General features: G+C 39.7%; 2 protein-coding genes across 7 annotated transcripts in view; one reads left to right on the forward strand and one right to left on the reverse strand.

The window, feature by feature from the left end:
- TSPAN5 (tetraspanin 5) overlaps nt 1-19797 on the forward strand; it is an 85773-nt gene extending 65976 nt beyond the window's left edge. Inside the window, exons 3-8 of the mRNA XM_026847685.1 lie at nt 7831-7977; nt 9859-10029; nt 11997-12122; nt 15236-15283; nt 15414-15530; nt 16087-19797. Of these exons, the coding sequence (XP_026703486.1) occupies nt 7831-7977; nt 9859-10029; nt 11997-12122; nt 15236-15283; nt 15414-15530; nt 16087-16152 (675 nt within the window). The 3' untranslated portion in view covers nt 16153-19797. The remainder of the gene's footprint in view (nt 1-7830; nt 7978-9858; nt 10030-11996; nt 12123-15235; nt 15284-15413; nt 15531-16086) is intronic.
- Nucleotides 19798-24655: 4858 nt separating this feature from the next.
- RAP1GDS1 (Rap1 GTPase-GDP dissociation stimulator 1) overlaps nt 24656-26031 on the reverse strand; it is a 94268-nt gene continuing 92892 nt past the window's right edge. For all 6 annotated transcript variants that reach the window (XM_026847440.1, XM_026847441.1, XM_026847442.1 and 3 more), the window contains one exon: nt 24656-25319. In XM_026847440.1, coding sequence (XP_026703241.1) covers nt 25192-25319 — 128 coding nt within the window. In that variant the 3' untranslated portion in view covers nt 24656-25191. The remainder of the gene's footprint in view (nt 25320-26031) is intronic.

Here is a 26031-nt window from a genome sequence, read left to right on the forward strand (position 1 = left end):
TTTTTAAAAAAAAAAAAAAAAAAAGTCCACGTTTTACAGGAGTCCTATGTGCTTCTGGCTAAAAACAGTTTGGGGTAGATTTGTGAGTTGGGTGGCTAGTTTCCCTTTTTCTGCTAAGTTGGCTTGAATTCTCCCCTTTAAACTTTGTTGTAGAGAAGATAAAAACCACCCTATACAGTCTCCTGACCTTCCTTACAGCCTTTGCAGGGAGGCAAAAGAGCTCATTTGTCAAATAGGCAACAGAATTGGCTTGACAGCCACTCAGCCAGCCCTAAACAAAAACTGGGCAATTAACATTCTGAGTCATGAACCTGAAAGAGAGCTTGGGGGGTGGGGGCAATAAAGTCTGAGGCTGAATAAAGCTATCTATACATGGATGCACTATATAGCTCACAATCTCACAGTGTTTTCATGCACGAGACTTGGGCCTGTACCATAAAAAAAGTTCATCCACAGCAGCTGATTTCCACCCCGTACCCTCCCCTCCCCAACAGTGACATGAACATTGTTAACTTACAGAGTCTGTACTATGACCAACCAATTTACACTACATTTGCTCAGCAGCAGGGGAAAAATGTTTATATTTCACTGTCTTTTTTAAACACTTCAAGTAATTTCTTCTGTTGACTTTTTAAAAAATAAACCAGACTTTTACAAAATGTCTATTTTCCTCCTTGGTTGCATATATTAGACAATGTAGTCTTAAGGCTCATTGGGAGTGTTCATGGTATGATGCTAGTAGGTACTTGGGAAAATAAGCTTCCTGGTTCTCTAACTACCTGAAGGAGATTTGTAATCAAGAGCAGTGAAACCAAGTGATAAATTCTGTCTTCTGAGACCTTATAAGACTGTCCATGGAGAGGTAGTTTTCAGAAGGAAAGTACTGTATACTTTAAGTGGTATACTTTAAGTAAAAGGTAGCAAAGGTAGAGATACTCAAGTGGGGAAAAAAGAAATCTGCAGATCTTTGCAAAATTTGTAGATTAGACTTAGTTCATTTATAAGGTTGACCGAAATGAAGAGAGAGAACTGGAAGAAGTTGAATATGTGCGATAAGTTTGGATTCTAGGCTTTTCCTGTTAAATCTGCATAACTAGAAGACACTTCAGCTCAGAAGTCATATGCAGTTTGGGCTACCAGTATGATATTTCTGTGTGCCAGCATAGTAAGCAGGAGCTGTAAATCTAGATTTAGGCCTGCTTTGGTATTCTGGGACAGGCTAAACTCCCTGCATAGAAACAGTCACAATTTGTCAGACCAAGTCTGCCTCTCCTTGCCCTGAAATGGAAACTCAATTTTCATGGAAAAATTCTCACTACTTTTACAGTCCCAGTAAGGGAAGTGATACACTAGTCACTCCACAACTGTTGTGTATACATGTCTAGCACACAGTTCTTTTAAAATCGGTTGCTGACAAGGAAACTCTGCACATGTGTTGTGGGTCCTCATGGGCTGAGGGGTTTTAGCTTCTAAGCCAGGACTCTGCATGAATTTTATAGGACTGGGGAAGGGAGAGCGGGATACTAATATTTGCTATTACATTTAATTTAAATTTCAATATGTAAAGATGCACTATATAAACAGGTTCTTAAATTATTTTGCTAGTGTTCCAACACCTTGTAACCATTACTCCTGAAAAATATAAAAATCTGTATCTTGCATGTATTTATACCAGTTATTCACCTATTGAACTCTACTTTGTCATGACAAGAAAGCTAGACTAGTTCTCCTTCACAAGACACTTGAAAAATACAGTTCTGCTGCTATTGCTGTTTGCTGTGGGAAATGCAAAACCAACAAAAATCAAGGAAATAAGATTTGTAAACATCCCCCACCTAGTTTCTTGCTTACAGAGACAAAATTCTGGAGTGGAATTCATTTGGCATGTTTCAATGACTATTGTTCTGTTCCCCATGCTCATTCAGATGCACAGCATGGAGAAACTGCATGGGTTTTATGACTAACAAAGTAGAGAGACATTTTTCCATTCTAAAATCATGCATTTGGAAATACTTTTATTTCCCATCACCCGCATGTGTTCCGGTTTGCCAGTGATTAAGTCCTGCAGATGAGCTTGTGGAAAGGCTAATCCTCTTGTTTCCAAAGAAGAAATGTTTGAGAAGATCTTGTATTGCTGAATCTTTTTCTGACTCTCTGTACTTTTTGTGCCTCCCGGTAGTGGGATTCGGCAGAGAAGGGTGATTTTTTTTCCCAACTTGGAGGAAATGGTTAAAAAAAAAAGAGCTAATTTCTTCTATCCTACTGATTTTAGCTGCTGCTTTTGATGACCCTTTAAGATGTTTGTCATGGGGACTGCTATGTTGAGTCCTGTTCTTTTACATGCACTCACGTGGGCCAAATTCCATACGCTTTCCTAGTGTATCACGTCTTTGTTCCCTAGGATGATGATTGTCCTAACTTCTCTGACTCAAGATGCCTTGAATTTTCATTACGTGGTCAGTTTTTTCAAAATTGCTGCTGCCTAGAGTGTTTTCACTTGGAGCCATTCTCTATTACCCTGCAGTATGCTACTGTGCCTGTGAAGTCAGCTGTTTTCAGAAAGAAGCAATAATCTAGCAAACTTCTGGGAACATTTCTGAGTCCTGAATGTGGCAGTGGATTCTCTAACCACAACCACAGATGGTCTGGAAATTTTGCTAGTTTGTTAATACATTTGCAACTCCTTTCTGTTTGCCTTCATTAGGAACCAGGACCATAGTCTTGAAAGGTTTGAGTTTTCTTCAGCCTAGTTCTAGTGTGATCCGATGGACTGAATGCATGCTAGCGGTTGGAGCACGAATTATGTTCCAGGGGCACATCTTCATTTTTAAGTAATCTGGTCTGCATGTCCTGAGACTGTTCCCTGGTGTAAAATGAAGCATAGTTGGTGTGTGATCCCTTTTTTTAAAATGGACCCCTGAATCTGACCTGAAATGCTAATATAGATGAGCACCAAAGGTGAGAGCTAGAGTTGGAGATCTGTCTCTGGAAAGTAGTACAAATTATTATGATGATCTTAAAGAGTACAAGATGGAGAAGGGGTGAAGGGTGCACACCTACTGCTTTTCTAAGTGACAGTAGCTTCCTTATTCATTATTGATGGGATAAAGGCAAACAACTGTGCAGCTATAATATCAGGAGGGACCTTCTTGAATTACTGTCTTCAACACCAATATTTTTCCTTTTGCCTTGTTCTCCTTTGAGCTGTGCATGATATCCAGCTTGTAGGGTGAAGGACTGGCCATGAGGAAGAAAATGGTATGACAACAGAGGATCTGTCACTGGATTCAGGCATCTCTCTGACTGTTCTTCCGTTTGTGCTTACATACCATAAGGAGAATACTTCAGTTCTGCAGGAGCTTCTGGTGGGCCTGGCTTGGTTGTCTCATGTTCTTTGGTGTGGCAGAAGGTACCACTAGCACCGATTCCCCACCTCTTTTATTGGGGGAAAGAGCAGGTCCTACTATTTCAGCTGAATTGCCCTCCTGAATTTGGGCTGGGGTAGAAATCTGAGGTCAGTCTTCCAGTTCTATGCCTACATCATTGTATCCTAGTGGTTGAAGTAAAGTACATTTCACAAATAAAGGAACTTTTTTCATAACTTCACTATAATTGATTTTAGTTCAGTTATGGATGATTCTTTTGTTACTTGACTACCTCAAACAAATTTTAACTTGTGGTGGTTTAAAAGTTAAATAATAATACAGGCACTCCAATGTACAGCAGGCAGTTGAGGGTGGGGGAACAGAGCAAGCAGATGAGCTGGAGATCAGCCAGGGAACATGTCCTACTGGCTGTCCTTGTGGGACTACAGCAGAGCCCTGGATTGTCAACATAGTGCAAAGAAAAGGATTAGAGTATGTAGCTTTGCACAAACAAAGTGTTTACTGCCAAATAAAGATTACACACATACACAAATCACTAAGGAAGTGATTGTGCATGTACCCTGGAAAAATAACCTTACTTCCAAAATGAGAAGGTGGGTTTAGAAAAAAATTTGATTTCCTCCTTTCAGATGCTAAAGAATCAGTAGTACTTGTAGCTATTTAACAGTAAAGATTGGTGGAGTGGCCTGCTGTAGTAGTGTTGTTGAGAAAAATACTTTGCATTTGTATAAAGCCTGACATTTAAAGTCCTTTTTAAAAGGATTTACAGGTAGTTTGTTTTCAGGAGATCCATCAACAGTCACCATGTATTTGTGGTGTCACTGTGTTAGAATATGAGATTCCTGCACCTTTACTCAAGCACCTTTGGAAACGTTCTCTTTTGCTTTTGGCTAAAGATGGTATGAAGACACAATTGGTCGCTACCAGGCATTTGTACATCTCTTTGAAACTTTCCTCAGAAGTAGCCATTACAGCCAAAAAAATACTGAATATTGTGACATTATAGAAATTTGCAGAGGATAGGAAAAGCATGTGCCTATAGGACTGTACGTTTATTTCTTCTTAAAAGTGTAAAGTGAGATAATATTCCCCAGTCATTGCCCTGCTGCTTGAATCAAAATATACTTTTCTTTAAAGTATTGTACCACTGCCTCTTGAGATAGCTTAGTTGTAAGTGTCCAAAAAACCCCAAGACTGGAAAACTGTATTTCAGCAATAAGCAGCAATCTTCTATCAGATTACCTCTGTGCATCTCTAGCTGTAACCAGAGAGCATTTTCTGTGTTTGTTATTCCTGCTGCTAGCTATTGTTTTATTGCCAAAGCCTCTCTGAAGATTGTATATCCTGAGATGTCTCTCCAGAATACTGATAACTTGGGATTCATAAGCAGAGAGGACATGGAGTACAAACAAGAGTTATGCAGTATGTACTTTGTGCTGTCAGGATGTATTATTTGGTGTTTCTCCAAGCTAGGCTTATGATTGCCATATGTGGACTAGCAAAAGATGTGCATAAAGGTGCCTTCTAAGAACAGTAAATAATGGCAGATAAAGTTTGAGTAGTTCTATTTCAGTAAATGTCAGATCATATCTACCCTGAGGAGTTGGAGCCTGGAGGAGACCAGAGGTTAGAAAAGTGACTTTTGCCAGCCAACATATGACATGCCAGGGTGTGAAGAGCCTGGTAGTGCTGGAAAATCAAGTAAGGTGGAAAAGGACACAATCAGAAAGGCAATATACTTCACTAAATTTTATTGTCATTGACTTTAATGGGATTGTGACGAAATGCAAAGCGGTATATTTCTTCTCACTAACACTTCTTTTTATCATGACTAGCTTCTATAAGAGCACTGTCCACAAATATGAGCTGAATTTCACTTGGATTTCTCCTTTCATTTTAATTTTATTACTTAGATATGGAAAGAACTTGATTAAACATAGTAATTTGCTGTGGGATTTTTTTGTTTGGTTTGGTTTTTTTTAAGAAAAAATGTTTTATGAGAAAAGACTTAAATGACTTCATCCTTCTTGGATTTTTTTTTTTTTTTGAATTGTAAAATAATTACAATACAAAGGCAACCTCCTTTCTCCAGTGACTGTTTTCTCTCTACTACACTACTCCATTAATTCAAAAATCAGTTAATGTTAAAAGAAATGAGTAGTAGTGTTTGCGTTAAGGCAGAATTTCTTCTCGTCTTATGGTAACTATATAGGCACAGAGGGAAAACATAGAAAGGACTTTAAAACTTTTGAAAAAGTCATTTTAGCAGTCTCTTTCCCTTGGGGCAGAGCTCATGTTTCCTGACTTGTGTATGGCCAAGGCCATGACTTTTTCAAAGGTTTGTGTGTTATTGGATTATACTGCTTATTTTGCTTGTCATTCTTAGCCAGAAAGTTATGTCTTTGATTTCTTTTCTGTGACAAATGTAATGAAGCAAAAGTAGTGGAAAACTTTTGCACAAGTTGATTTAAGTGTTATTGATGGATGAGAGTTCATTTCAGCCTGGTTTGTACCATCTCGTCACCAGTTAGTTAGAAAAAGGGATGTGCCAACTGGTCTGCTTTGACAGCAACACTGGCTCCTGGTAGTGTTGTGTTATGTCATACCTTACATCTACTATTGTTTTAATGAATAACAATAACACTCATATGTAATGCAGGAGGAAAGTGATGAATGTGATTTTTTTTAAAAAAAATTTTTTTCATTCCCTTCCGTCATGCAATAGCCTTCTGTAGTAGGAGGGAGAGAAATCTGGTTTGAGAACATCATTCATGCTTTTGGTTTATTGTTCATACGTTAGGATTGGGTTGTAGTCAGGTTTTTCTTTTGCTTTTAGCTTGTTGGCCTCTTGCAAGGCCTTGCTCTATGCATTGGAGAAATTCACATGTATGTTTGATCCGGTCTGTCATTGTCTGCAGAATTAAAAAGCTTGGAGTACTGTGTTCATTTACTACTTGCACAATGTCAGTTTTGCTTGGGAAGCGGTGGAAGCGGTTGCAAACTATGTGGAGTACTGTATTAGAAATATTGATTACTTGACTGTTCTACTGTTCATACTGATCCAAACTGAGTATACTAAAAAAAACCCCAACACAAGTCTAAGGCCACAGTTGTGAACAGTAATCTGTCAACAATGTTACTAACAACTTTTGGAAATTGATAAGTTATGATAACGGTCTTCAAAATTATTGCTGGTTTGGGACTATTTCAAAGCAGCAAAGAGGATATGAAGGTGGAAAAGGATGAAGAACTTAATTATTCTGCAAATAAGGAGCTGTAGAGGTAAAGGTGTAAATTGTTGCTTTTCATTCAGGAGGTAGTAGGGAAAGCAGATGTCCAAAGCACTTAGCTTGGGTTCAGGCTTCTTTGAGGAAACACATGGAGAAATGTCTGCTATAGCAGTGTGTTTTGCATTGACCTACAGCACTGGGGAGGTAAATGAAGAAATAATGATACTTCAGCTTTTTTGCTGCCAAAAGGCTTTAGGAAACTGTAACTGTTCCTGTGCAAACTCAACTGGAATAAAAAAGACTTTGTACTTGTTTCTTGATACGACCCATCTGTTCAACATCAGCCACACTCTGGTTAAATTGTGTTCAGAAATAAAATAGTTCCTCAGGATTACTGGCATCACAACACAAGATCTGCTTCTAAAGGGGCAGTGGCATAACAAGCAGATTGTGCTGACTGTCACGTCTAAAACGCAGCATATGTGGTTTACCATATGATAGGTCTAACCTATGTACAAGCCATCTCCCAAGGCAAGTCCTTAAGCTGCCTTATGTCCTACTAAGACACTTAACATTATTTTCAAATTTTTCCTGCTCCCTGGTTAGTCAGTAGCTGTACTTTATTGATATAATGAGTTTTTGGCACTGTAGATGCCTGAAGTTGAACTGCCTGGGTATCTAGTTTGTCAAAATTCGGTGTAAAATTCATTGTTGCAAGATGCTGCAACCTAGAAGCTCAGTTCCCGTTTCCGTCAATTGTGAATATTTGAGCATAAATGCTAGATTCAAGGTGGTGTTCTTGCTATTGACTGCTTTTTCTATCATAACATGTGTAACTGTGTGCTTAAACCAACAATGTATATGATACCCAAAATGTGTCTCAGCATGGGTAGTAAGATAGAGTTTTGTTCAAATATATATTCTGACTTTCTGGCAGATGAATTCTCATAGCAACAGAAGCAGCAAAATACCCTGTGCGTTTCTTGCAGAGGACTCCAGAAGCACATTTTGTTGTTCATTCCACATGTTGATTGAGAAATATTATACGTAATCGCCCTTTTTACCTCTCTTTGAATGTGCAGGTTTTCTTGGGTTTTCTTGCTGTACTGCAGAACGCTTATTTGCTGCTGTCTTCTACCTTTTAAAAAAGAAAAATGCAAGCAAAATTTGTACAACTGAAAGCATGTTATCCCTTGGCATTGTTTCTTTCCCAGGGAGTGCTGTCCAATATCTCTTCCATCACTGACCTGGGAGGCTTTGATCCAGTTTGGCTCTTCCTAGTGGTAGGAGGAGTTATGTTCATTTTGGGATTTGCGGGATGCATTGGAGCTTTGCGAGAAAATACCTTTCTTCTGAAATTTGTAAGTAGCCTTTGTAACTGTGGCAGTTATCAGTTACATAGCATAAGTCATCTTTGTTTCTGCTTAACTGTGTAAGGATTTTAAAATGTCTTTTGGGGAGCAGAACATGTTATCTAATGTGAGAGTACTGTTCTGTGAATACTTTTTTTTTTTTTTCTTAACTGTTAATACTTTACAGCTCTTCAGTCTCTGGTGCTTACTGTTTGGTTTTGTTGGTTTGTGGGTTTTTTTTTTTTTTTTTTTTTTTTTTTTTAAGTTTTGAAACTATATCGAAGGTAACAATGTTAACATGGAACTACTGCCTTTCATATGAATATAGCCTAGCATTTTGCCTTCCTATCGGGAAAAGAGAGAAATTTCTGCTAAGCGTTTACATACTGAACTTAACAAGCTGCCTATGAAATATAAGGAATGTAGATGCACCACTGAATATCACCTGTGGGATTTCTGCTGTGCAAGTGCCCCTCACAGTACAGAGGAGATAGGACTGTTACGAGGGGTTGCTTGCTGATATCCTCAGTTCTGTGCTGTTCAGATAATTTGAAAAGGCTTCATTGCTTACTGTCAGTGCTGGGGCCTGAGAGGGAGGAAGGGAGAAGAAATGTGGCCAGGATGGGTAAAGAAAATAGAAGTTGTCGCCTTAACTCTGGGCTGGACTGTTAGTTGGGGAAGAGGCTGCTAATGTATAAACATACCTCAGTATTCAAAACTCCTTTAGCTAAGTAGCCTGGTTCTGTTTTTTGAAATCCTTCCTCTTGTGAGCTTTGAACATGAGGATAACAGTATCATGTTCCATTTTAAATTAATCTAAGATTTATTATAAAAATTCAATATTCTTCCCTCCACCACTCCAACCTCCAGAGGTGGACACAGCCTGGGTAGTAGTTGTGCCTTCATAATCATTGATATATACAGTTTTTGAGGCATTTATAAAGCAGCTTGGGATAGTTCTAGCTTGCTTAAAAAGCTAGATAGTTCTTGTCTTGCTGCTTTTTTTTTTTTTTTTTTAAAAAAAAGAGGCGGGGGAGCTATTGTAACACTTTTTTTCTCCTCTTCCTTGCTTCTCTTAACTTGCCTAAAATGAACCCATCTGCTGTACCAGAAATAGCTTCCTATAGAGCAGCTGCAGGAGAAATTAAAAATGCATCTGAACAAACACAGAGAGCATATTAAAATGCAACTCAAAGGCGCAGTTACAAAAGGGATGGACTTCCAGTATATGAGGACCTCTGTGTGTTTTAAAACAGTGTAGACTCAGTGGAGATGCTTAGAGAAAGTGGCAGATCATTAGTAATGCCTTTGGCATCCATTGCATTTGCATTAATCATAGCAGCCTCATTTGGTTTTAATGTGGATATGAGTCATTCCATAGACATTCTGCTCTGACTTAGTCATTAATTAATTTCCTCTGTTACCAATTTTTGCTTTGTCTGTTTAGGCAAAGCTTTACCAATGAGGGTGTCTACAGAAGAAGTCACTTCAAAAGCATTTCACTGGCACTATTGGTTGTTTATGCCTTTGAAAATGCAAGTGCCCACATAGAAATTTAAGATGAGTTTTCAGAGGGTGCTACAGATGGTGAGTGGCCATCTCTGTTGAAATTTAGAGTGAATTCTCTTGGACCTCTTTGAAAATCCCAGTGAAATGTCCGAAATTTGAATTTGTTGGCATTTTTATTATTTGTTAGAAGAGAATTAAGATTTCTGTACTACAGCCCTAATTAAAAATGGGGTATGTTTAATTTAAAATCTTCTGTGTGCTGGAACAGTTTGAACTTGTACTGAAATCGATAAAGCCCTAACACTGGACATGATTGTGAGCCTTGAAAATTAAGTTTTTGGTCATAAAGCAAATTAAGCTTTTTTTTTTTTTTCTTCATAGTTTTCTGTGTTTCTTGGAATTATTTTCTTCTTGGAGCTCACTGCTGGTGTTCTAGCATTCGTTTTCAAAGACTGGATAAAGGACCAGCTGTATTTCTTTATAAACAACAACATCAGAGCATACCGAGATGATATTGACTTGCAAAACCTTATAGACTTCACACAGGAATATGTAAGTTGGACTATGTTTATTTTTTTGTAAATCTTACTTTAAAGAAATACCTTCTCTAATTTTGCTTCCCATCTGATTGATTTCTTCAAGGAACAATGGAAATATTCTAGCATAAAATACTTTTGAATATATATATATGTATATTTTTCTTCTGCAAACAAACAGTACCTGTGAAAAGTGGCTTATCTGTTGATGTATGGCTGAGCAAAACAAGATTGGAGAGTTGGGGTGACTTATTATTGAAGACTTAGAGATAGTGTGCCAGATATACAAGTTAACAGTGTCTTGTGTTCAGGTTTTTGAGCATATTCCATATGAGTATGAAGATATTTTAGGGTTCTTGAGAGGAGGGGTGTTCAGAATATTTTATTGTAGGAAGTATCACATCTGTTTTAAAAAAAATATCCTTTTCTAAGCTTAATTTGGTTCTGAAATGAATGCTGGTGTAGTTTTAGCAGTGTTAGAGGCGCTACACCTCACTGCAGAGTGGCAGAGATGTTTAGCTGGTCCAAGTCAAACTACAATGTTATTTCTTTTTAAGTAGATGTAATGCACTTAGCCTAATGAAGTGGGCAACTCGTAAAGTTCTCAGGAAATCTCTAAATGATGCTACATCTGCGCTTGAGAGTGGAGTGAAGCCAGAGATGCACACACTTGTGCAGGTTAAGCTCTGTAATTTATCAGTGTCTGTAAAGGAGGCTTACACTGGCTTTTGCACATACTTTATTTTGCCGGTACCTTCTTGCTCCAATACTCAATTCTGACTTGTGTTGATGAACTCTTCTTTGAATTTGGCCCTTTTTAGCTAACATGGTTAAATGTTGGTTGAAATGATGTTTACTAATTTTTGTACATTCTTCAATTAAATAATTTCATTCAATGTTTGATTTGCTTCTATATTCCTTCGGGTTAAAAATGACAAGCGAGTAGGTAATGGAATGTAGATCCTTGTGTTGGTTTGAATCTTGTCCAGATGGGAGGAGATCAGAGGTCACCACAGTCTGAAAGCAGTGGTCCATTTGTGTGCAACCAAAAGGCTACAGTCCAATTTTGCAGGCACTACACAGTACTTGCTTTCTTAACTGGATTAGCAATTTTATCAGTGAAGTCAGGGACAGCATGAGTCTGGAGAGCAAGCTACTTTTTCAGCTAGTAGAGATAATGCTTGAAGACAACATGTTCAAGTATTGCAGAGGGAACCGTGCTGCATATAGAAAGAGAATTGCTATTCTAATGCTTTTAAAAATGTGTTTTGTTTTGTTTGTTTGGGTGTTTTTTTTAAGTTGACATAGGTGGGTTCATTGGTGTAGCTCCTTAAATGCTGTAAACCATCAGTGCTCCACTGATCTTCAGTCCATTCTTTGTATGCTAAGCAAGTTTTAACTCATTTTTTATGTGTTCAGCATGTTTTGCCAGAGACTTAAGCCTGATATTTGACATACTTACTTTTTGAAGCATTCTGCCTGTCTTCAGTAAAGATGTTATTTGTGCAATGTGTGGTGCTCAGGAAACAATGTGTTCATACTGTCTGAAGTACTGCCAGGCAAAGATTCCCCCAAACTGGCAAAATAAGTAGCTATACCAGTGTAGCCTTCACAGCTGATTAGTTTTGTTGAGAACTCAGGGCACATTAGACTGGGCAGAATATCATACTTTTGGCTGTATTACCCCTGGGGACTGAGCTTGTAGGCCTGTGGAACTCTGGCATTGTGTAGGCTTATCAGCTCACTCCATGGGTTTCTCTTCAGAGAACAGTGTTGCATGGTGTGAACATAACTTTAATCACATGATAATTTTAGAACAACTGACAGGTTTGGTATGGCCTTTTTTAAAAAAAGCAAAACTAGCCAGCTTCAGTGAAACCATAGGTAATTTCAGGTTTTATTTTGAAAGCTTTAGGGAAACTGTCAGTGATGATGCATGTTACTGATGCTGAAAGTCAAGAAACTCTCCTTTCTTTGTTCTAGTGGCAGTGCTGTGGGGCTTTTGGAGCTGATGACTGGAACCTTAATATTTACTTCAATTGCACAGATTCCAACGCAAGTCGAGAGCGCTGTGGTGTGCCATTCTCTTGCTGCACTAAAGACCCCGCCGTAAGTGACAGTCAGGAGGGTAGGATGGGTCTGCTGTTCCAATTTTAAATCACTCTATAAGATAGTGGGTGTTTTTTCTGGAAGTCATGCATGATCATTATCTTCTCACCAATTTGTATTTTTTTGGTGCTTGAAGCTCAGCTTAGCTACTAACTTTTCTGCAGTCGGCAAAAATCCTGAGCTAACTGGTCTTTATTCTATGCTGTTTGCTGCTTTTCATTAGAATGAGAACCATGGGCTTTGTTGAACATACATACTAATTTTAGCAAGTATAGAAAGCAGAAACCATTAATGAGTGAAAAGATATAAGCTTTCAGTTGAGTATCCTCAAGATATCTCATTTGCTGCCTTAAAGAACAGCAACTCTAATATTGGACACTGTAAAGCAGGTATTAATAACTTAATTCTGTGTCCAAAGGCAGCAGACAGTGTGACCCATTTTGTGCTAGGTAATGAATGACAATCTATGCCCTGAAGAACTGACATATGTTCTTGAATTGGGTATGGACATCTTTACATGCTCTTTTTTTTTCCCCTTTAAAATTGCCACTTGTCCTATAGTCACCTGAGATCAGACTTGAAAGGTTGGAAATTGTTTGAGGCAACAGCTTTTTGGTAAATTTTCATGTCTTTTTAAATAGTTCTGGATCATCAAGTAGAATATGTTGGAGCTATGCGTTACTAGTACGGCTGTGATCAGGAATGAAGGGTAGAGCATAGGGAAGCAGTTCACTGACAGTGACAGGCTTGAAATAGGGATGGGTGTGTGCGTGGAAACTTGTGTGGCTAACACTGCATACACCTGACATTCATATAGCTTCAAAAAAGCAGCCTGTGAGTGCCTGTATTATCTAGTAGTTCAGCTGTGGCATTTTCTTCAGGTGGAGTGACTTACGGTCCCTTGAACACCTAAGTCTGTAGACTGACTACAGTTAGGCAAGTTGCCAACTTGCCAACCTCAGGGGCTTCCTGCCTTGCTAATGCAACACAGTCAGTTCTCCCAGCATCCAGTCACTACTGCTCTCCCCCTCTCCTGAGAAGTCACTGACACTTGTGCAAGCTGCATTTGGTTCCTCTGCAGTGAACATGTCTTCGCAGTAGTTTGAATCTTACTCACAAACACCCCTGAGACTGTTTTAATGAAATATTAAAACAAAATGTAGGTTAGGCTCAAGCATTACATTTATGCTTAGGATTCCCCCTACTGTTTGCATATCTGCCCACCCACCCAGAGAGGTCATCACAACCCAGTTTTAAAAATATAGTTGTTATAAAACCCAACCAGTGACAGCAGTACAAGGTAATCCTCTAAATACATAATCCATGCTAAAGTTATCTCTGTGAGTGTGTATATGGTTATGCAGTTTTTTAGGGGGTGATGAAACAACCAGAAATTTAAAGATTAGTCTCATTCATTGTAGGGAAGCAACGTGCTTAACTGTTGCTAAAATAGAGACTTAAAAAAAATAATATTCCTAAAAATATTCTAATTCATGCATATAATGGATATTATTGTAACCAAGCTGCGACTGGTTCAGTTGCAGTGATACACAGGTTTATTCTGTGGGAAAGCAAATTTGACCCTTTAGAAAGTAGGATGCAGTTTGGACTAATGCAAGGATGCTTTATTGAACTTGACTGACTTTTAGTTTAACTTTTAGTTTTGCTTGAATCCGGAAGTGGCAGGTTTAAGGTAGGCCAACATTAAGTCTCCTTTAAAATGAATTTGGACTCCTGTTGTTCCCTTTGCTGTAGTTTAGCAGGCTGAAATGTTCAAAATCTCTGTACAGACAAGACTTGAAAAAGTTCATTTATTTCCATTTCATTCTTCACAGGCTTTTTTTTTTTTTTTCTGTTATCAAATTTCAAGCCTAATGACAGAAGACACTGATGGTAAAGCAAGTAGGCATTCAGTACAAAGAAAACAGCTTAAAATTCCTCTGTTGGTATCTTATCTACTTTTACAGGCTTGAAGTTCATGGCACTGTTATATTTTGGATCCTATAACAGAAACATTCGTCTTATTAAAAGATAAAAATTGTTCAAATCTTAAAGGTTATTGAGGGAATCCAACTTGGGCGACTGACAGGATGTCACCTGTTGATGTACTTCCTGCAAAGTGAGGAAACACTCAGAGGAGCTTCAGCTGCTGATAGGAAGAGATATCTTTTTCTGTATGGCTGCTTTTTCAAATCTGTTTCTCTGCTGGCTGCCTTTCTCACTTCCCACAATTTGATTAAATTGTGGTGTTCAGTACACCTAGCTAAGATTGGCTGATTGGCCTCCTTGAGTAGATTCTCCTTCTGCTCACTGTTATTATATGAGCCAGTAACTTAATATTTTACTGCCATAGTGGCTGACACCAAAAGTAGTTGCTTCATTTTATTGCCCTGAAATGACTCTGTGTACAGAGTAAACGCAGCTTTAGCTTCCAATGGGTAGCACATACTCACTAGGAAAAGTCTGCCATAGTCTATTTTATTATCTGTGCTTTGGGAGTACTAAAGCAGAAGCAGCAGGAAAAAAACCCTCCTTTCCCATTGGTATTAAGCTCCTGTAAGAAAGAATAAGCAGTAAGAACACATTACCCCATCTCTTCTTTTTCGTCTGTAGTTTTTGGAAAGAAGCTAGATACTGCATCTACTTCTACAGACATCCTGGATAAGAACTTGCAGCTTCAGCAACAGAACTGCCCCTTCTCACCTCTTCACGCTGCACAGACTGAACACTGAAAATGTTAACAGTAGTCTTGGCATATTTTTCAGTATAGACAAAACCTTTTCAGCAGAAGGTTCTTTCACTTAAAATAAATGTTCCCTAATCTCTTTCCTTTGACATCTGAATGCTTGCATCTGGAACATGGAGTTCATCCAGGTGGATGCCTGTTTTTCCCAGCTTGCTGCCCTGAGAGCTGAAAATATTTTTTGACCATGTGCTTTTGTTTGTTGCAAACAATTACTAGCACTGAATGGAAGAGGAAGGAGGTTTTAAAGCAGTATGTTAACCAAAGTTAGGGTGATTGTCTTATTTATATGCAGGACCAACTCTGGGGAGCTGGGAGAGGGTGTTTGGGAGGCACTTCACTGATTGCCTCTCTTCTGTCTCTCTCCTAGGAAGATGTCATTAATACTCAGTGTGGCTACGATGCAAGGCAAAAACCAGTATTTTTTTTTTTTTTTTTTTTTAATGTGGTATCTTAAAGATTTGAATCCCTCTTGCAAGAGCAGGTTATTCTACTGATGGGATACTTGAATGTAATTATCTCTGTTTTCTTCCCTCTTTCCTTGGCAGGAAGTTGATCAGCAGATTGTTATCTACACTAAAGGCTGTGTCCCTCAATTTGAGAAATGGTTGCAAGACAATCTTACCATAGTTGCCGGTATATTCATTGGGATAGCATTACTGCAGGTAAACATCATGTTCCGTGTAATGACTTACACAGAACAGCAGCAGATAAAGAGAATATATGAGGGGGAACTCTATATGAGAACTGGACATATAGTGGTGGTTGTGCTTCGAAATACAATATCTGTAGGCTTTAGTGAGGGGAGCTGAATGCATGATGCTTTCTGTGTGTTAAGGAGTATTTAATTTTTATCTGTAGGGATGCATTTTCTTTCTTTTCAACTGTAGGTCAAAACTAACACTGTGTTAGATAAAGATTAGGTAGAGATTTTTACTCCTGTATAGACCTACTCTTTCTGATGGTGCTTAAATGAGCGGCAAAAAGCCTTTATAGTTGCTTTTGTGAAGCAAGTCAGGAACTGTTCAATTTCCCAGAACCCAGTGGCACTATAAAAATACTGGGGTTACAGGAGTTTTTCTTCTTTCTTCCCTACTTACCGTCAATTTAATTTCTTTCTGTTGTGTGTTTTCCTATCAAAGATTTGTATAACCTAAAGAGTCTGCCTGTGTGAAAAGAGTTGTCCAATGCTCCGTATGACTAAACTGTTGTCTCTTCCAGATATTTGGGATATGCTTAGCCCAGAATTTGGTTAGTGACATTGAGGCTGTCAGAGCCAGCTGGTAAAACTGCTGAAGTAACCACAACAAGACACTGGACAACTGAAACCCTCTGAAACCTCCAGTGTGTCGCTCCGACACCAAGCTGTATGGACATGGGTGACAGGGAAGCCTTCTCTCCCAAGTAGTCTCAAGTCTAAGTTCCTGATACTGCAGAGAACTCATGTTTCTTTGGGGTTGGGTAGAGAAGAGTGGGCTATCTAAAATCTGCTGCTCACTGACAATTTTTTTTTTTTTTTTTTAAACCACCAGTATGAAAGCTGTTGAGCCGTGACTCTCTACTGTATTCTTGATCCTGAGTAACAAGTGGACACTTTTTTTTAAATTGGTGTATTCAGTGGGACAGAGTTGCATCATTGTAGTCTGTGGATATGCTGTTAATTCTTCGTATCATGAGCTCTTTGATAGCTGCCAAATATTCCTGAGATGGTCTCTCTCCTCACCACTCTGTAAAGGAACAATCTTCTTGTTTTCACAGCTAAACATAGCTACAGGCCTAAACCCATCAAGCAGGAAACAACTTTCTATGCATCTATTGTACAGTAAAATAAATTGTTTTTAAAACAAGGGAAATTTTTTTTTACACAAGCTTCCAACCATTTCTCTGTAGTACTTTGAGGTTGGAATCGGCAAGCTCACAGGGAGAATTGCCTAATTTTATCAACATCTTTCTTCCTTCTCCACCCTTGTATGAAGGGAAAGGAGTTTTATATCTGACAAAGAAGGGTTATAGAGCCTTTGATTGCTGCCATACCTTAGGACATCAGTCTCTTAAGGCAAGGATGGGATATAACTGTATAAATGTATGAAAGCAGTGTGGATGTTGGGTCCAAGTGAATAATATTATTCAAAGAATGAATTATATATTAACTTAAAAATCAAAACATGTATCTGATATGGCTAAATCTTTTGTTTCTCTGGAATTTAGTGTAACCTAATGTATTTAGGGATCTCACTAATATTAGTGCTTTGATATACTTGTGCAAAACTTCTTTTAAGATAATTCCTTGATCTGTTCCTAGCTGAAGCTTTGGTCTTCCTTTTTTCTTTTTTCTTTAATTTTTTTTTACTTGCATGAGCTGTGGAGTAAGAATCTGTGACACTCCAGTGCTTTCAATCTGTGCATATGTTTTAATACAGTCTAATCCAAACTTATTTATTGGTAAATGCATGTGATAATGGAAAGATCATATCCCATTCCCTTGGAAGTTGGAGAGAACAGCTTTTGCCAGAATAAATGCTTACCTCCAGTGAACAAATCCTTGCTATGGAGATGTGTTTCCCTTTGTTGCATTTAGAGCAACAAAAAGCTGTCTTGAAGTAATGGAATAAAAGTTTTTAAATAGAAGAGTGTATTAGGATCAGCCAAGACAGACTCTTTTGAATTGGACAAAAGAGAGTAGAATTTGGAATAAAGCACAAATAGTGGAAGAAGAATTAGATCAGACTCCATCCAGCTTAGAGTTTTTGATTCGTTCTTCTTCACTAATAATAGCGAATTTACAAACCTGGGTAGTTTTATTGCACTTTGTGTAAATTTAGCTTGTTGTATTGTATGACCCTTCTCAGTATCTGCAGAACCAGTCTTGAAAGCTCTGAGGTCTTGGCTCCTGCTTTGGTCAGGCAGTGGCAAAGGGTGTGAATCACCTCTTTTGTAAGAGCTTAGCATCTTTCTGAGATGACTTTCCTAAAATGAAGTATGTAGAGTAGAAGAGATGAATGCATTGCTTTCAAAGCTTCCCTGTTCTGGGGGATGGATAGAAGGCTGGTCTGATGACTTACTAAGGTCCTTTCTGGTCCTGTGATTCTTAAAACATAGAGTATATGTACCCTTGCACATTTCCTTTTCTGTGCTTCAGTCGGCCATGGTGTTTTCTCCTCTGAAGACTGGTGGTAGGCACACTGGTGCTCCACAGATGCCTCAGACAGTCCTGTTGTCCTCCTGTCTTTGAGCATTACCTCATCCTCTCTGGTTAACTCCCACTGACTGGCTCTGAATCAGGCAGCCTCCATATCCTTTGGTATCTGCTGTTAAAGGCCAGCCATGACTCAGAGTAATTTTTTTATAAAGCCTTCGAAAGCAATTATAATTCACTGTCCTTAATAAAGTTGGTTCCACCTCACCACAGTGTTATGTTTTTCTTAGCCACTCCTCATCTTGAGGAGTTACTGGTGTTTGTTTCCCCCCAAAGGGACACACCGTTTTGCCTGATAGCTGCAGTACAGACAGATCATCAGCACCAGTGTTGCTGCACTGAGACAAAATGGTGCAGGGAGAAATCAGGGAAGTGTGGTTGAGGAAGTAACCCTTCCACCCAAGAGCCTTGATTGTGACCCAGTACTTTGGTTTGGAGGAAAAAAAAAAGTCTTACATTACAGAAACCTTCCTTGTTGCCACTGATCTTGAATGCTGCTGCTGTGGGCTTCTGAAGACAACTTCATTCTGCTACTTGAATTTCTGCAGTTGTACTGTATTGGCCTTCTGTCTTGTCATGCTGTTCTCTGAGTTCCAGTCTGCTGGACATGCTGTTGGCAGTGTCAGACTGATAGGAAGGTAAATGCTCTGAGGTGAGCAAATCTTGTTCTCACTACTTGCACATGTACACACAACTGTGCAACACTTCTGCTGAGTCTCAGAATGACTGACTGTTCTTATAAAAACCACTAAATAAATTATTTTTCTAGAGCTTATCTTTATTGCTGCAGATGCTGATCCTTCCTCCAAAAGATGCTTTTATTTTCCTCATTTTTGCAGTTGTTTGATGGATACAGACTGAATGTTCAGAATTAGTTGTCTATATTGCACACTTAAATCCCACATTTTTTGTGTACAGATTGGGTGAGATGTCCTAGAAATGCCCCATCAGCAGCTACTCAGCAACTTAGGTGTCCAGTTTGGAAAGCTTGTGGGAGGCCTTAGAAATCAATCTACTGTTGCCAGAGCCTGCCAAAATGCACGCAAGCTTTCTTCCAGAAAACTTTGTGAAAACTTCAGGTGAGCTGCAATTAGAGCACAACTGCTACACGGGCTCATTTTCTAAAGCAATAAGATATGGTAGGTGGTATTGACTTCTTGGTGATTTCTAGCCTTCCTGGTGTGGTGGTAGGGTAGATGTGAGTTCAGAGGTGTAATTATCTTTAACATGCAGTAGTTAAGAAATTTTTTTCAGGCTTATGGCCTTGTGGAATGTTTGCTGGGCCACTCGTATGGGGTGGTGGTGTTGCTAATGAGAAGTCTGGTAGCTTCAGCAGTAGCCCTGGCTTTAAAGCCCTTCCCGGATTCCTCACTGAGTCCTGCCAAAGGGCATCACAGTCCTTGCTCCTCTGCTTTCTAAGTACTCTCCATATTCACAGGCCTTTCTGTTGTTTGATAGCCTTTTTTTTTTTTTTTTTTTTGATAATAGCTTAATGGACAAATGCTTGACGTCTCTGCGTGTCTGTTTCAGTAGCAGAAGGATCTCTTTGCCTCAAAATCCATACTTTTGATTGTGGCCCTTAGAGTCTGAAGCTGTGGAGATGCTTGCTCAAGTGTACTCTGTCCTGAAAGCCGCCTTCTCTTCCCTGTGAGAGAGATGCTAATTGTAGTTCTGGTGTGTAAATAGTGTTTGAAATGTAAATAGTAGCATGCAGATTAAATGATTCTTGCACATGACTGCTTTTCACCCTGAAAGTGTTTGTTATAGGTCTGGAAGGTGCCCACCGTGCGTTTGCTGCTGGGAGCGGCGTGTTCGCCCGGGCTGCCCGGGCCCCGGCGGTGAGGCGGGAGTGCTTTAATCGCCTGCCCTCTAGTGTCTGCCCGGCGGGCACCCGGCAGAGCTGAAACCAGGGCAGCCCTTCGGGCCCCCGTTAGGAGCAGGACCGCCCTTGCCTTTTCCCTTTGCTACTTGGCGTTAGAACAGCATTCGGCTGTAGAAAGGAGGGTCGGAGTCAGCACCCCCTACCAGTTATGGGAGGTTGCCATCACTTGCGGCAGGACTAAACATGGTGCTATAAGAACTGGCCTGGATATTAATCCGTGTTTTTACTACTTTAGAGATGCCCTTGGTGAAATTGATTCTGAGTAACAAAGTTGGTTACCAGAGAAGCTCTCGTGTGAATTTTTGATTCCGTTTCCCTTCTTGCTGCTTGTGCCTTTTGGGTGCATTGAAGTGGCAGCTCTGCAAATACTTAGGAAGGAGATGACATCTCAACAGGTGTCAACGCACTGCTGAAGGTTCCAGTTCCTCCCTCCCATTTTGGTTTTCTCTCTAATGCTTTTTAAGGTTTTGCAATTGGTCATGAAACTGTTGAAAGCAAGCAAAATAAAACTACCCTGCTGGATCCATTAGCTACCAAATTTTGCCACTTGAATTAAAAAAAAAAAAAAAAAGTCTCCCTTAACACACAGTATAAAAATAAGTGTTGTGACTGCTAGCGTGCACCAGGCAGCACTGCTAGGTGTCTCTTGTGTTTCAGCAATATAAATGTGGTAATAAAAAGCTCCATCCATATGTGTGTTCATGTTCACACTGTGTACATAGTGGAGGTGGGCCTGATAACTACCCTGATCTCTGGGGAGATTGGCATTTGGGTTTTGTGAGTCAGACCTGTCTCTGATACGTATATTCCAGATTAGTTCCAACTGAATCTCTCTGGTTCATTCTGGGGTGTACGGCAAGGTGTCGATATTTACCTAATGTGTATCATTCATTCCTTTTTATACGAATGTATTCTCTTGTGTTCCTTTTTTTTTTTTTTATCAGTTGTAAAATTGATTGTAAAAGCCAATTACACTTACCGATTGAAAGTATTGCTATAACAGAATTGCATGCCCAGTAGAGTTTGACTTGAGCTTTAGTTTTCTGATTTCGGACTGGTTACCTTCAGTCTAGGAGAAAAGCATAGATCAGGTGCATTATGTATTACTTGTCATCTTTAGCATTAGACTGTGGTATTGTATCACATGCTGATCTCAGTGGATGTAACTGGAGTCTACTTAGGAAGCTAATGCAGCTTCCTGGTATTTCATTTTAAGCTATTGAAAGTGGTCTTGATCATGCTACTTGTGTTCTTGGGTTTTTGGTTGGTTTGTTTGTTTGTTTGGTTTTGTTTTTTTTTTTTTAATAGAGGCATTTTTTAGGAATGTTTTAATACACTTATGATGGACAATACAATAGTTTTAATAGTTGTGCAGTATTCTGTATTTACTTGAAGTAAATCATTTTATATGCAATTTGTTAGATAATTACAATTTTATAAATAAAATTGCGTGAAATATGTTGTGAATGTGTACTGTTGATGTAGCACTTAACATATCTTTGTACTATTAATGTCCATGCAAAATTCCTGCAGAAGACCCCCTGCCTGCCCTTCCCTGAACAAACAGGGGAAATAAATCCCCAAGTCTTTCATATACAAAGTAGAATATTGTGTTCTATTAAGTCACAAAACACATTATCATGCCACCAGGGGCTGCCCTTAAATGAATAATAAGCTAATATGTGAAGAGCACATCCCTACATGAGGAGATCCCTTATCTACAGTCAACTGTTGGTGAAGTCTCTGGCTAATGAACATGCTCTGCTTCTTTCTGACAGGTCATTGGTGTTCCTCAGACTGCTGTGGCTGCTGGCTAGTACAACTGTTGGAGCTCTCCCATAATCATTTTTGTGACCTTGAAGTGTTCAGAAGTTGTTGCTTTGCAAGGAGCAGCACAAATGGGATTTGTCATGAATTAATTAAAATTTTGTAAAGGGAGGTGGTAATTTCACTTTTCTAAGTGCAACGTGTCTCCTTACACAGAAGTAGTGAGAGCTGGCTTGTTTTATTGTGCAGATAAAAATGGGTAATGAAGTCTTTTGCTTGTTTAGGCAGAGGCAGAAGAAACCCAATTTTTTAGTATTTCAGCATCTGGAGAGCAAGCTAATCCACTTCAGTATCTCAAACCTCCAGTCTTGTGGACAGAACACCACTGCAACTGATTTAAAAGCACGTGTGTCTATCCAAATTGAAGTCCAATGCCTTTTGCATATTTCAGGCATATACATTTGTCTGAATGTACAGAAGTGACTTGGCAAAATGAGAATGCAGATGGCCTTGGGGGGAGAGGGAAGAACAAAAGTCAACCAAAAGTGAGGGCATTGCCTAAACCCTTGTAACATGCAATAGATATGACACACTTGGATAAGCAATTTTCATGGCAGAGGGGGAGGCTAGGAGTGGCTACCTGCACTCTGTCAAACTCGTAACAGACTTGCATACTATTTCTTGGAGTTGTAGCTAGTTACTGTTCCTAGGACTCTGGAAACAAAGGACGTTTTCTGGGTCTCATGATCTCTATTTGACTGAGTCCTCCAAATTCAAGGCCTTTATTGTTGGAGTTTGTGCCTAACCCAAAGTGAAACTTCTTGTATTTCCACACCGTGAATTGTAAAAACATACATGCGCTTTTTATCCTCCTGACTGGTGTGATGCTAGGTTTTGCAAAAGTTGCACAGACGCAGACAAATGTAACGCACCAGGGAGGTACTGCCTGCCCTATGTGATGTGGCAGCAATGATAGTTTTAGCTTGGTTTGTTGTGGCAGTAGACAAATGAGAAGGCCCAAAGCCTGGCATCACTGTCATAAAAATCGTCTGAGCAGCAGATGTCAAGCTTTGCTTAGATGTAATCTATCTACTAAACTTTTAATCAGGAACTATTAGCAATTTTAATTCAATTGACTTCAGTCAAGTGAGTAGTGAAATATACATGGATAGTAATGTCCTTGGATCTTGTTTCTCTTATTAGAAGAGGCTCAGAGCGTAAATGATGTACCAGCTACACAGAAATGACCTGCAGGCTGCAGCACACCTCTACACATCATTTGTGTGGACAGATACAGTCTCTTCAATTACCTCCTCCTGCTCCGACATACACCCACCTTTGCCCTTCTGCAGACTTTCCTTCTGTGTATAGGCTTAGCACAGATTTTATCAAGAAATATGACACTTGGTATTCCATCCAGGGAAGCCACCTGGAAGTAGGGTATCAGTGATGGCCTTTGTGCTTGCTGTGACCGCGCTATCCCTAATAAAAATTTGGTGATAAGGATATGGCTATGCATAGCCTGAGCTCCAGTTAGGCAACCAGGTGAATGGGAATTTTGTTGCTGTCACAACTTTGTCAGTTACAATCAGCTCGTGTGAACTCTTACAGTTTATGCCGATGTCAAAAGGAATAGTCTCTTTCTAGAACCAGGTAAGTCATTGATTACCGGTCTTTCAGATGTCTTTTGAGATCTATTTAAATCAATGGAAATTATTTCCACGCCTGAGCAAAATTGGACTTATGTGGGTCCCCACTGGACTGTGATTGTAAACATGCTGGTTATGTTCAGCAGTGCAGAGGTTCTGTGGTATTTGGAGCCTGATGTCACAAGGTGCTGGTGTGCGTTTGCAGCTCTACAGTCAGTTGCTATATTACACTATTACTAGCAAATGTCTTTTGAATTTTTAATTTTTTTTTAATAAGGCTGTTGTACAGTTTAGTACTAGAACCTTTTTTTGTGTATTTCTGGCACTGGATTAAATGGATGTGGAATCTCTGCTGTGTGAATACTCCCATAGCACCCATGATGTTTTGGTATAGTCTCAGAGTTTAAAGTGACTATTTGAGGCAAGTTTCTTATACCTAGCTTGGGTACCTATTCCCCAGAATAACTGGCATCTTCCTATCACAGTGTTTGTGGGACAGCCAGTGGTTTCACAGAGCTGGGAAGTGAATTTGGGAAGGTTAAAAGTCGTTTTGCACATGGCATGGGATCGCTGGGTTTGATGCCTCTGCTGATAAAAAAGGAGCCTGAAACTTCTGAGGCTGGCACTTCAGCACCAGGAGTGCTGAATTTTAAAATGTTACAGATCTTATGATCTTCCTGCATTGTGTGCTTGATCAAGCTAGACAATGGTACTGCATAGTCAAAAATAACATGTGCTGGCTTGCTGGAAACTGCTATCCCAACTGCTCCCTCTTTTGCCAGAGTTGTCTGCTGGTTTGCTTGCTGGTGTGTTACAAACCTACAAAAGAGCACCTGTGAGAGAAGAGAGAGAAGATGCTTAAACTGGCAATTTGCCAAGTCCTTTACCTAGGAAAGGAGAAAAAGGAAGCCCCTTGTGTGCTGCACTTCTCACTCGATGGGGTTCTGTTGAAAAGTTGCTGCGAGACATGTCATGAAAAATCCATCTACAAAAAAGCCGCAATAAACAAAACCCCAATCCTAAGCAAGGCTGAGAGCACTCATAGCCACATGGCTTTATGGGATAAGGATTGTACAGTGTATTCCTGTTAAAACACACAGTTGTTAAACAACACAGTGACTCTGTGTGAGCACGCACAGTGACAATGGTTGGAATAGTTTCCATTGTAGTTGCTCAAGTGAAAGGCAGCGATTGCGTTGGGGCCAGAGCCAGGAACAACAAGGGCTCCTCAACAGTGCATGGTGGTGCAGTCCCGGCTTCTCTGTGTGTGACTGCAAAAAATGACAAACCACAGGATAAAGTGAGAGCACTGAAATTTTTATTTGTTACCTCTAGGTACCACGAGTTTGACATTAATAGGCAAGACCAGTGAATGAGCAGCAGTACATTGCATTCAACCTGAATCTCCAAAGCACCAAAAATGGAGCTAGATTTACTTCTTAATCCTATAGTCAGCACACTAGTCTGGACTTGCTGCATCTTGTATTGTCCCTAATTTAGTAGTACATTGTTACGCAGTTAGGGGGCGTGAGGAAAGAGTCATTGTGTAGTACCACTTCTACGTCATCATAGGACTACAACATGCACATTCTACTATGTGGCCCAAGCAACAAGAATACAAGTAGAACAGTTACGGGTGGAGACAGGTTCATGTTAACACCACCTATGAATTTGTAGAAACCTTTTTGGACGGGTACCTACAGCAGTTTATCAATTTGTGTGGGAACATTACACGCATGCACAAGTGATACAGTGGAAAACATAGCAGGAGCGGCAGCAGGACGGAGGACAAAGGTGAAATCTGTGATGAGATGCACTGGAAACGACCTTCCTCAGCTTTCTACAGCAAGTCTCTGCTCTGTTAGCGAGGCCTGCTGGGCAACAGTTTTGTTCTCGTGGCTGCGGAGTTTTGATACAACTTCTAGAAACGCCATGCTCTGCACTTCCTTCTGAAGAGGTTCTGGAAAAAGAAATAGTAAAAGAAATGGTGCTTTGTACGAGACAGGGAAAAGCGCAGAGAAGCCTGGCAAGTGTGAGAAGCTTCTCTACTGAACCCTGTACACACGTGAGCGCACCAATGACTCTGTACACACTATTTTTTATTTACTTTCTTGAATTGCTTTTGAGGATGGAGAGAAAACTCCCCAGGGCTTGAGGCATGCACAGACTCAATGGATTTCAGGTAGAGATTAATGACAAAGCTGCTGCGTAGCAGTTAAGAAAATCCACGTGGATTGCTTTCCAAAACAGATACTTAGGAAGTATTTTTAATGAAAGTATTTTTCTGCTTTAGTCCTTCAACAAGCCAAGTGAGCTTGCCTTAAAAAGTTCACTGTTGTTTGCCTTTACCAAATCAGTTGTGGTTGTGTGGGAGTGTGAAGTGGGTGAGATGGTTCTTTAATGAACGTGTCACCACTTGGTCACTGTTGGCTGTCTACAGCTCAGCTCTGCAGTTAATACTTGGTGCATTGCCCAATGCTGTGCACTCGTACACAGCGCTGATGTTTTACTCAAAACTGTGACACTGTTCTATGATTCTGATTCTGGATTGCACTGTACTTTGTATAAAAAAGGAGAGGTTGGGAATAACCCATAAAATGGAGCAATTAAGTTTTCTTAAAGCCATGTACTCCAGACATCTCACAGTTGAGATCCAAAGCAGCTGTTTTTGT

This window comes from Athene cunicularia (genome assembly GCF_003259725.1).
Source record: "Athene cunicularia isolate RWA chromosome 4 unlocalized genomic scaffold, athCun1 chr4_part2, whole genome shotgun sequence".
NCBI lineage: Eukaryota > Metazoa > Chordata > Aves > Strigiformes > Strigidae > Athene > Athene cunicularia.